Source organism: Capricornis sumatraensis, chromosome 2 (assembly GCF_032405125.1).
Source record: "Capricornis sumatraensis isolate serow.1 chromosome 2, serow.2, whole genome shotgun sequence".
In the NCBI taxonomy this organism is placed as follows: domain Eukaryota; kingdom Metazoa; phylum Chordata; class Mammalia; order Artiodactyla; family Bovidae; genus Capricornis; species Capricornis sumatraensis.
Window position 1 is genome coordinate 120,525,582 of NC_091070.1, and position 10,998 is coordinate 120,536,579.

A 10,998-nucleotide genomic window follows, 5' to 3' on the forward strand; every position below is an offset into this window, starting at 1 on the left:
TCGGGGAACTAAGATCCCATGCCATGAAGCAACAAAGTCTGTGCACTGCAACTACAGAAGCCCGTGTGCTCTGGAGCCCCAGTGCCACAACTAGGAAGGCTGCACGCCACAAACAGAGACTGCATGCACCGCAGCCAGAGAGGCTGTGCACCGCAACAAAGGTCCCACGTGATGCAGCAAAGATCCCGGGCTACAACTAAGACCAGATGCAGCCACATAGGTATTAAAAAGGCATAGTAAGTGAAAAAAGCAAGTCACAATTTAATTCATAAAATATGACCTCCTATTTACTTAAGCGCATATATATGTTCAGAGTATTAGTAATTGTCAACTCCTAAATAAAGCGAATACTACATGCTCAGCCCAACTGGGTATAAGTGCTTTATAGGTATTAACTCATTTAATCCTCACAAGACAACTATATGTTAGGTATAAATCCCCATTTTACAGATGAGAAAACTGAGTCACATAAGTATCTTGCCCAAGGTCACATAATTAGTAAGAAGAGTCAGGATTCAAACCCAGGCCCTGTGATTCCAGAGACTGCACTCCTAACCACCATGCCACACTGGCATTTCTTGAAAGTAAGCACAACAGAAAAGCACTGAACTCATACACACTAAGCTAGAAAAAGTCTACTCAGTGGTAAAGAATCTGCCTGCAACACAGGAGATTCGGGTTTGATCCCTGAGTTGGGAAGATCCCCTGGAGGAGGAACTGGCAACCCTCTCCACTTGCTTGAAAACTCCCATGGACAGAGGAATCTGGCAGGCCACAGTCCGTGGGGTCACAAAGAGTTGGACATGACTGAACACACAGAAAAAGTCAGAGGAGTAAAGGGACTTTCAGTTCATATATCAATACTTCTATAGCATTTTGAATGTCTGCAACAAAAATGTATTTGTGTGACATTCCTATATAAAATATATAAAAGAAAGAGAAGGAAAGAAAAAGTACTAAACTTCGAGACAGAGGTGGGGTTTGAGTACAAATGGCACCTACTAATCCTTGAGCAAATCATTTTATCTCTCTGGGAAATTTCCCATCTGCAAAATAGGGGGTAATACCTACCTTGCCTGTACTTTAGGCAAGTAGGTAGTAGATGTTTAGAAACAGTGTGAAAGTACTTTGCAAACCATAAATCACTTCCCAAAAGTGAGGCAGCATTGACTTTCCCAAGGAGCTCTAGGAAAACTTCAAGGGAGGGGAGTAGGTGAAACCAATTGTCTAAAAGGAGCCTGTGAAGGTTTCCCTGGTGGCTCAATGGTAAAGAATCCGCCTGCCAATGCAGGAGACTCGGGTTCTATCCCTGGTCCAGGAAGATCCCACACGCCATGGAGCAACTAAGCCCGTGCGCCTTATACAATAAAAAAAATAAAAGGAGCCTATGAATAAATCTAGGGTTCTTTCTGGCACTTCATCCTCCAGAACCAGAGGATCCAGTCTGTAAGACCACAGACTTCGCCCCACAACCCCAAACCATAGCCAAGGAGGAAAACCCAGGCCCCTCTCTATTTGGTGCCACTGGTTTCTGGGGCTGGAGGGACCCCAGGGCTGCGAGCGGGCCTCAGGGAGCTTTAGGAATACCCCAAAATATCTAGCAGGGGGGTCCCCTCTGGGGACTCTCTGAACACCAAGATAGGAAGGGGAGCCATCTTCTCCAGGGAAAAAGGAACAGAGCTAATCACAAGGTAAGCAGCCTCTAACCTCATAAACATTCTTGGGGAGAAGCCCAGCCACCTCTAAATTATAGGCAGCCTCTCCACTCTGTTCAAACAAATCTCCAGCTGTGACTCACTCCTCAGAGCGGGGAGGGGGTAAACACATAGCTAAGGGCTTAGAGATCAAGACGCTAAGGAACAGTGATAGGGAGATAAACAGGGAGGCCCCAGAGCTTCTGACACCTCAGGCTCACGTGAATAGTGGAAAGATCCATGGGAAAATATGTCTCCCCAGCTCCCACTCCCCAGGCTGCTACGAGGGCCAGGAGGACTGAATGGCAGGTGAGAGTCAGGGCCTCTGAGTAAGACTGCCCCTCAGCTGGAAACCAGCATCCTTAATTTATCCGTACCCTATAAGCCACTCCTCCACCATCTTGTCCCTTGACCCTGTTCCCTGTTTCCACTTGGAATGTCCGTGGTCTCTCAAGCAGCCACCTCAATGTTTCCCTTCTGAGAAATGGAAATAGCCAGCCTCTTGAAACAATGGTTCCCAAGAGGTCAGGTGCAGCGACTGGGGGACCCCTCTCTCCCGGCCGAGACTCCTAACCCACTTGGCTCCCAGGTCTCCCAGGGCACTCTTGTCCTCCGCTTGCAGGGCTCTCTCTCGGTCAGAGCTGGCCCTTTGTTGCATTCCTGCTCCTCCCCACAGAGTAACCAACAAAACAGCTGTTTGCTTTTTGTCTGGTTCCCTGCCCAAAGGCATGGGCTGGACAAGCTCTATGCAGAGAGCTGAACAAGGTGATTAGGAGGTGGAATGAGAAAAAGGGATTTAGGGTGGCACCCTAAATCGGGGCAGCTGTTCTTTCTCTGGACCACTGGCACAGCAAAACACAGGGGCCAGCAGTGAGAGGGAGGTAGGTAGGCTCCGGAACTCTCAACTCTGAGGAAGACACCCTTTTGCTCAGCCAATCTTCCTTTAGGAAACCCACCTTGTGCCCAGCCAGCCTGGACTCCCCAGTTCCCTGGCACCCCCTGCCCTTCTCCAGTCTCTGATTACCTTGCTTTGTGATTTTTGCTTTCTTTGCCCCCAAGCCCTACAAGACCATTTCCTTTTCCTTCCTCTCTATTTTCTTTTCCTCTTCCTGCCCCTGTTGGCCAGGCTTCAGTCTGGGCCAAGAGTCTCCCTGGCACATACTTGTTCCCTCAACTAAACCTCCCCACCCCAGGAGACAAAGGTATTTCACAAGACTGAATCGTGACCCAAAGAGGCACATACCATAATTACCAGCAGGCGAGGAAGCTTGTCCCACCTGCTCTGAGTACATGTGTATGGAACCGAAACCATCTGGGTGCACACTCCACCCCACCACTCCCACCTGCGAGAAGTATGTGCAAACGCTGGCGCCCAGTGCCTGGTGGCTCCGCAAGCCTCCCCTCTCAGATCCTCCCACAGAGCCCAGCATTCCCCAAATTCCCGGCACGCTTGGAGACATCCTCAGCCGCTTGGAGACATCCTCAGCCGCCGTAGTGCTCCTAAAGGTAAGAACTTGGCAACGAATGGGGGAGATGGAATGGTGTGAGGAGGAATTTACGGGCTGAGCTTGTGGCGGAGCTTATGAGTGAAAGGAACAGGCAGTCACCGAACTTGAGCAGTTCCTCTGCCCAGGAGTTTCTTTCCCCACCCAGGTGTCACAGAGCCAGGGTTGCCACCGGTTTAGAGTTCATTCATTCCTTCGGAGTAAGCCTCAATGGCTCCAGAAGAATCCTCTTTTAAAATGCAAATATTCGGACCCAGCAATTCCAAACCTAGGTATTTCTTGCCAAGAGAAATTAAAACATAAGTCCACATAAAAACTTGTCAACAAATGTTCACAAGAGCATTATTCATAAAAGAAGAAAAGAAGAAACAACCAGCTAATAAGAAGCTACTGTATAGTACAGGGAACTCCGCTCGATACTCTGTTGTGGCCTACATAGGAAAAGATTCTAAAAAAGAGTGGATATATGTGTAAGTGATTTGCTTTGCCATACACCTGAAATAAACACAACACTGTAAATCAACAATACTCCAATGTCAAAACATTTTTTTAAAGAAACAACCCAAAAGCCCACTGACATTTATCCATGATGAACATGTCAAAATATTTTCATACAATGTAATATTTTTATTCAGTCATAAAATGGAATGAAATACTGATTCACGTTACAACATGGGTCAACCTTAAAGACATGCCAACTAGAGGAAGCCAGTCACAAAGGATCACATATTATATGATTACATTTACATAAAATATCTAGAATAGGCAAGTCATAGAGAAAGAAAGTAGACTGCTAGCGTTGCGGTCAGGGACTATTGGAGGAAAATGGGGAGTGCTTGCTAATGGGTCAGGATTTCTTTATGGGGTGGTGAAATATGTTCTGAAATCAGCTGTGTTGATGACTATACAACTCTGTGAATATACTAAAACCCACTGAATTGTATATGGAATGGGTGATATGTATGGCATGTGAATTATCTCAATAAAGCTACTGAAGTGAAGTGAAGTCGCTCAGTCGTGTCCGACTCTTTGCCACCCCATGGACTGTAGCCCACCAGGCTCCTCTGTCCATGGGATTCTCCAGGCAAGAATACTGGAGTGGGTTGCCATTTCCTTCTCCAGGGGATCTTCCCAATCCAGGGATCAAACCCAGATCTCCCACATTGCGGGCAGACACTTTAACCTCTGAGCCATTTGGTAAGCTTGGGAACTAATAAAGCTATTATAAAAAGAAAATGAAAATGAGGCCTATAGTGAGCCTTCAGTAAATCATAACTTTAGCAAAAAAAAAAAAAAAAGTCTAAGTTAGGAAAGACTTGGCATTAAACTAATGCAGCTTCTGAGGTCCTAAAGGAATGACACCTATTTCAGGGTTCAGACTGCAGCTGATGTAAAATTTCAAATCCACTTAGATATGGAGAAAACCTCTCTAGCTAGACTGACCAATATAAAACACGTAGAGGACTGGGTGCTGGTGGAGGGGAGTGTTAGTTGCTCGATCCTGGCCAACTGTCTGCAACCCCACAGACTGTAGCCTCTGTCCATGGAATTCTCTAGGCAAGAATTGTGGAGTAGGTAGCCATTCCCTTCTCCAGGGGATCTTCCCAACCCAGGGACTGAACTACTTGGGTCTCTCCCATTGCGGGCAGATTCTCTACCATCTGAGCCACCAGGGAAGTCCTGGGGTGGAGGTGGGGAGAAGATATTCTAAGGAAGGGTAACACTGATAAGATGCTTAAAGGGACCTTATCAGAGTCCAGAGCATCATGGGACACCAGCTGCCTTGGCTATGATTTTGGAAAAAGGAGGAGGAGGAAAAGAGCCCAGAACAGGATGCTAAAACATGAACCCTGACTATCACTCTAAGACAGTCCCAGCTGAGTTGAGATTAGCCGAGCTTACTCAGGTCTTCACTCTGGGTCTATCTAGATGTCCCTTTTGACCCTCAAGACCCTCCACTGGCAGAGGAAAGGGGAAACGAACAGGTAAAAGCAGACACCAACATAATGAGAAGGAGCAAAACTTGACCAGACCAGAGTGTTCTTTCTCCATCCCTTGACCAGGGGGAGTTAAAACAGTCTCGCTGTAAGTAACAAAGAGAAAATAATGACTAACGTCTGAGCACTTACCACGCGCCAGGCATTGTACTTAATACTTCATATGCATTCTTCACAACAACCTTATGAAAATGATGTAATTATTACCCCCATTTTACAAATGAGGAAACTGAGACTAAAGAGATACAGTAGTTTATCAAAGTGATCTGGGGCAAAGCAAACACTGAGGCTCTGACTATAGTCCAGTGGGTCAGACTCCCAGAACCAGGCTCTTGCCTGCAATGCTATGAATAGAACCACAATTTACTCAAAAACTGTGACATAATTTCGTTGGGAAGAAGGGAGAAGGAAAAGGAAGCATGTAAGGGGTGCCAGTATAAACCTTCCTATAATTCCTACAACAGGAAGTCAACAGTGTCTAAAACTGATAAATCATAAGCAAACTATTTGGAAACATGGCCATAAAGACTAGACAGAACTAAGAGTTAAGAGCGGAAACTTCCACTTTGGGTGGTTTTGGGTGGCTGTTGTTTTAGTCGCTAAGTGTAAGTCGTGTCTGACTCTTTACGACCCCATGGACTGTAGCCTGCCAGGCTCCCCTGTCCATGAGATTTCCCAGGCAAGAATACTGGAGTGGGTTGCCATTTCCTTCTCCAGGGGATCTTCTCTACCCAGGGATAGAATCTGCATCTCCTGCCTCAGCAGGCAGATTTTTTACTGCTCAGCTGGCCATAGGTAGGGAATTGCTTACTATTTTCTTTTAAAGGCCTTTGATATTACTAGATCTTTTTAAAATCATACACATATATTCCTTTGATTAAAAATGATTAAAAAAGGAAAAGAAAGACAATCAGAGATCATTTAAATTAAGTCTATTGCTGCCCTTGTTACCAATTTCCATCCTCCTCCACTGATAACAGCACTTGGGTTTTGTTTCAGAGAATCTCCCTCCTTTACTGGGTTATCTGGTGGGCCTGTCAATCAAGGAACCCCAAGCCCTGGCCAAGCGGGAAAGGGGCCAATGACACTTTCTCCCTGGAATCTTGAACAGAATGGCAAAAAGACCTAACACAGCTGGAAACAGTGTACCCAGAACTAGAAACCCTCCATTCTCTCCTTCCATTTACCCAGGCCCCAGGACTCCCTTGGTTTGGACTTTTTAAACTTAAATTCTGTGAGCTGCCCATTTCCTTCTAATAAATTCCTCCTTTGCTTAAGTTAGTTGAAGCCACTCTCTGTTGTTTATAATAAGGGAACTTAATGGAAATGTCTTTTTAAAAAATGAGTATGAGGTTAATCTGTGCTTTTATTTGCCAGTACAATTTAGTACAGCGGCTTGCAAAGTTTTTTAGCCTTAAAAAACACATTTTACATCACAATCAGATAAATACACATACACATATATAATATGTAAACAAAGATATAACTGAAACAAAAGTTTCACCAAAAATGTCTACCCTAACACTCTGAGCCCGTTAACTCTTATTTCTTATTCTAAGAAATAAGAAGTTTGTTGCTTTTTAGAGCAGTTTTAGGTTTGTAACAAAATTGACAGGAAGATACAGAAATTTCCCATATACCCCTCCCCACACACATGCATAGCCATTATCAGTGTCATTCACCAGAATGGTACTTCACAACCAAAGATGAACATATTCTGATATATCATAACCACCCAGGATCCACAGATCATCTTAAGATTCACTCTAAGTCAAGTGACCTTCCATGGGTTTGGACAAATGTATAATGGCATATATCCATCATCATACTATCAAAGTATTTTCACTGCCCTAAAAAACTTCTGTACTCTGTGTATTCATCTGTACCCTCCCCACAAATTCCTGGCATCCATTGATCTTTTTATTGTTTCAATGGTTTTACCATTTCCAGAATAGCATACAGTTGGAATTTCTTTCTTTTTTCCTGAAAAGAGAGGTTCAAAGCTTTTATGACTATAAGACCATTCATGGCTCACCCATGCACGGGCTAGACAGGCTGTAGGTGGTAAGCTCTTCCACTAAATACTGCAACTTTTCTTCCAATACTAAGCCCTGTCCCACTGTCCCTGCCCAGTGGAGGTGCAGGCAGACATGTGTAGGGTATTTATTCACAGGAAGGCCACAAGTTTTGTGCCTCTTGTTACAATGAACCCAGATCCCTGTTAGGTGTGCTACAAATAGAGGGGCCATTTCTTCAGGCCTCCTGCTCTGAGCACATCTATTTCTTTTTTAAGGCTGGTTCTGACCCATTAAGTTGATTTTTAGTGACTATGTGATTATGATCAGCAGCTGGAAAGCACTGGCTCCCTGTACCTGCTGCAACTGCCTCCAACAATAAAAACAACCCAGAGAACACAGCAGCCATATTTCCAGTGACCATGTGTGGTGCACTGAGGCACATGGCCTGGTTGTTGGAGAAACACCAACACAGTCCCAGGGTCCTGACGCTCAGCAGGACACACCAGTCAATTAAATTGTCTGCACTGCTAACACCAAAAGAAACAACTTCTTCATTCATTTATTCACTCACTCACTTTGCACATGCACTGAGCACTCATTCAACAGTGTGAATATATGAGAGGTTTCTGGGGACTGTCCAGAGCCATAAATTCTGTCTTCGAGATGGCTCAGAGGAAAGGAATCCAGGACAAAGCCTGTCTCCTGACTGATTGATTGTTTACCATCTCCTCTTCCGTAAGAGCTCAGGAATGTCTCCAACACCAGATATGGGCAATAGTGAATTCATTCCCACCTTTGAAGTCAAATAACTTTCAAGTTCAGCCTGGTAAGAAGGAATAAAAGAGAATTTCTGTCTCTCTCTTGTTCTAGAGGCCTCTGATTAGCTTCAAACTAATCTACAGCTGGAGAATGTCTGAATTTCTTGCTATTTTCCAATCCATTCTTTCTGCCCCACCAGACAAGCAGCAAAACATCAAGGGAGAGAAGAGACTGTCAATTCATTCTCAGCACTGCCGATGCCTCAGACTTAAGACTTCTCTGAATCTCTTTTCTACAACAAGCAAAAAGTCCAGTCGTCCCTCTCCTTTATTTCCCTCATATCCTGTTCCTTGCCTCAGCCATTCCAAAACAGTGAGCCAGCATGTGGAAAAGGACTTGGGTCTAACACAATAGAGGATGGATTTTTTTCCCCATCTCTGCTGTGTCCCAGAACTGGGGGAGTGGTAAATAACAGAAGACAGGGATGGGGGTATTGGGATTGGGCAGTAGCAATACTTGAATTGTAATCTGATAGACACAGCCTGGACAGAAACGGAGAGGGGACTGTGAGGCGAATTAAGTGATGATTTATACCCTAAACTTGAAATGACCAACGTTCTACAAATATACTTTGAAAAGCGATAATCCAGGAGCAGATGGATTAGCTCTATCTCAAGAGCATGCTGAGACAGGAAGACAGAATGGAATCAGAGTGCAGTGGGGGAAAGGGAGGGATACAAACTCCCTGTCACCTTGGCTCCCGTTTCATTCTCCTCCAGAATAGCTTGAAAACTGATGAAATAGTACACGTTCATTCTGGGTTAGGTTTCCCAGCAGAGCCATAAGCTACCCTCCTCTGAGGGTATGAGGAAAAATCATATGGTCTGCTGTGGTGGGGAGGAGACCAAGGGAGTGAGGCGAGCTGGGCAGATCGCTTAGCACTGGAGCAGATGGGAAGGGCTCCTCGCTCCCCTACTCTCACTCCGTCTAGAAGCTCGTGCAGGTCACTTCCCTCCCCTTCTCAGCCCAGGTTCTGGCATCCTTTCCATCCGCTTGCTCCGTGCTTGGAGACGGAAGCAAAACCAACCAAAAGTCCCAGGAAGCTATCGGCTGACCGATGGGAGGAGGGGAGCACGAAAAGCGGCATGGGAAAGAGCAGAAATCATAGCAGAGAGGCGACCCTAAGCAGACAGCCTCCTAGCGAAAGGTAAGAGTCCTTGGCCAATCGCGGCGTACTTGGAGTTCTACCATCCCCACCCTCCAGTCCGAGCCCTAGAATTTCACTTTGTATCCTTTGTCTTGCTACTGCTCGCCCAAAGCACTACGAAGTTCTTTGAAGAGCCCCTGAAGTCACCAGAACCCACAGAAAAGCCTAATCCCCCTCGATAGGAACCAAAGTCCAAAAGAGCACCTGGAGCTCATTCTACTACGACACAACCTAACAGCCCATAGGACCCCTCAGCAGCGCGCACCGGCGACCAGCGCCGAGTCCCGGGCAGGAGCCGCAGTGTCCTCCCAAAGGGCAGGGAAGCCCCGTGTCCTCGAGCCTCAGAAGAGTCTTTATCCTGCTGACCCCACTGCCCGCCGCGAAGTGGTAGAAGAAAGAGAAGCGCCGCGAGGAGCTGACCACACCGAGCGCGGCATCAGGTGATGTCAGCGAACTCCTCGCGGGGCACTGGAAAGGAAGAATTCGAAAACGAGAATACCAAGCTAGGTAGGCGGCGCGAACACTTTTACTTACCGCGGTCTGCCCCTCCGGGTGCACATCCACCAATGTACACCAGTTACGCGTCCCGTTCATCTTCTCCTGCGGGGGTCGCAGCACAAAGCCCAACCCTCTGCCCTGCAGTCCGGCTCCTACTAAGCGGGCGCGCGCCGAACCGCCCCCACCTTGTATAGTCGCGTCAGGGGCGGGGGCAAGAAAGGACACGCCCCTAAGACTCCATTGGTCAACGAGTGGGCGAAAGCGTGCAATAGGTGTGGTCTAGATGTATCAGGACACGCCCATCTGAGCTCGCCCTGATTTACGTAGAGGTGGGGCTTATGGGTTGGGAGCAACTTATTTGCTTAACTGAAGTTTTGCATAGCGTTTTATGCCTATATGAAAACATGGCAACCCACTGCAGTATTCTTGCCTGAAAAATCCCATGGACAGAGGAGCCTGACGGGTTACAGTCCAGAGTGTCGCAAAGAGTAGGACACGACTGAGCGACTAAGCACATATGTGTGTATGGCTGTACCTCAAACGTTAGTCTTGCCTTCACCTTTCAATTCTAAGACCAGTGTTTGTAAGATAGAATCACCCTGCCAGCCCCTAGCGGATGAGGATTTGAAAAATCTCCCATACATTCTCCTGTTCCTACATATAGGCCAGCCTGTAGGGTTTGTGGAACTAAGCAAACCTTACAGACTTCCAGGACCAGCTCACTCAGACTAGCCTAAGCCAGTCTGGCAAGTGCCCTTCCCTGGCAGGAAGCCCAGGCCAAAGTCAATGCCAGCTTGGCTATGGGTGGGGCTTGTTTGGCAGAAGCTATTATATCGAAGCTGCCCTTATATAGAAGGGAGAGGCGGGACACATTGCCTTAAAAGGAATTTGTACTCTTGGGAAGGGATAAATCTCAATTTCTCCAGTGGCATTTGCTCCCTAAGCCCAGGTTAGCATCTTAAGGGCCCATAAGAGAGGTTGGTCAAGCAGGACCTTGGAGCTTCTTCCAGCCCAACCGCTCTTGGCAGGTGGCTTCTCAGTGGGGCTATGATCTTCATGGACATCAGACAGGAGGAGGTCTGACCCATTCTTGAGTGGGCAGAACTTCTGAATCTGGCAATAGACTTTGGTGAACACCTCACCCCATCTTCAAGGGAACACAAGGGCAGGGATGACAGAAACTTCCCAGGTAGGAACTGGGTCACATGCAATGTAGGAATGGATGGTATCTTTGCACCTGGAAGGCAAATATTTAGGGTATCCTTATGCTCCATAGGAATAAAACTCAGTTCTAACCTGTCTTCTTTAATTCTCAAAGAA

The 10,998-nt window shown here is 46.5% G+C and overlaps 1 protein-coding gene and 1 non-coding gene across 3 annotated transcripts in view; both read right to left on the reverse strand.

Moving 5' to 3' along the window:
• The window catches only part of TUFT1 (tuftelin 1), a 47,600-nt gene extending 37,789 nt beyond the window's left edge, over positions 1-9,811 (reverse strand). Inside the window, exon 1 of one of the 2 annotated variants that reach the window (XM_068965047.1) lies at positions 9,715-9,811. In XM_068965047.1, coding sequence (XP_068821148.1) covers positions 9,715-9,774 — 60 coding nt within the window. In that variant the 5' untranslated portion in view covers positions 9,775-9,811. The remainder of the gene's footprint in view (positions 1-9,714) is intronic. The other variant, XM_068965046.1, reaches the window with a different exon arrangement.
• On the reverse strand, positions 7,347-7,476 carry LOC138074774 (small nucleolar RNA SNORA11). Its single transcript, XR_011144584.1, has one exon. It is a non-coding gene; the product is annotated as a small nucleolar RNA SNORA11 (small nucleolar RNA).
• Positions 9,812-10,998: the final 1,187 nt, after the last annotated feature.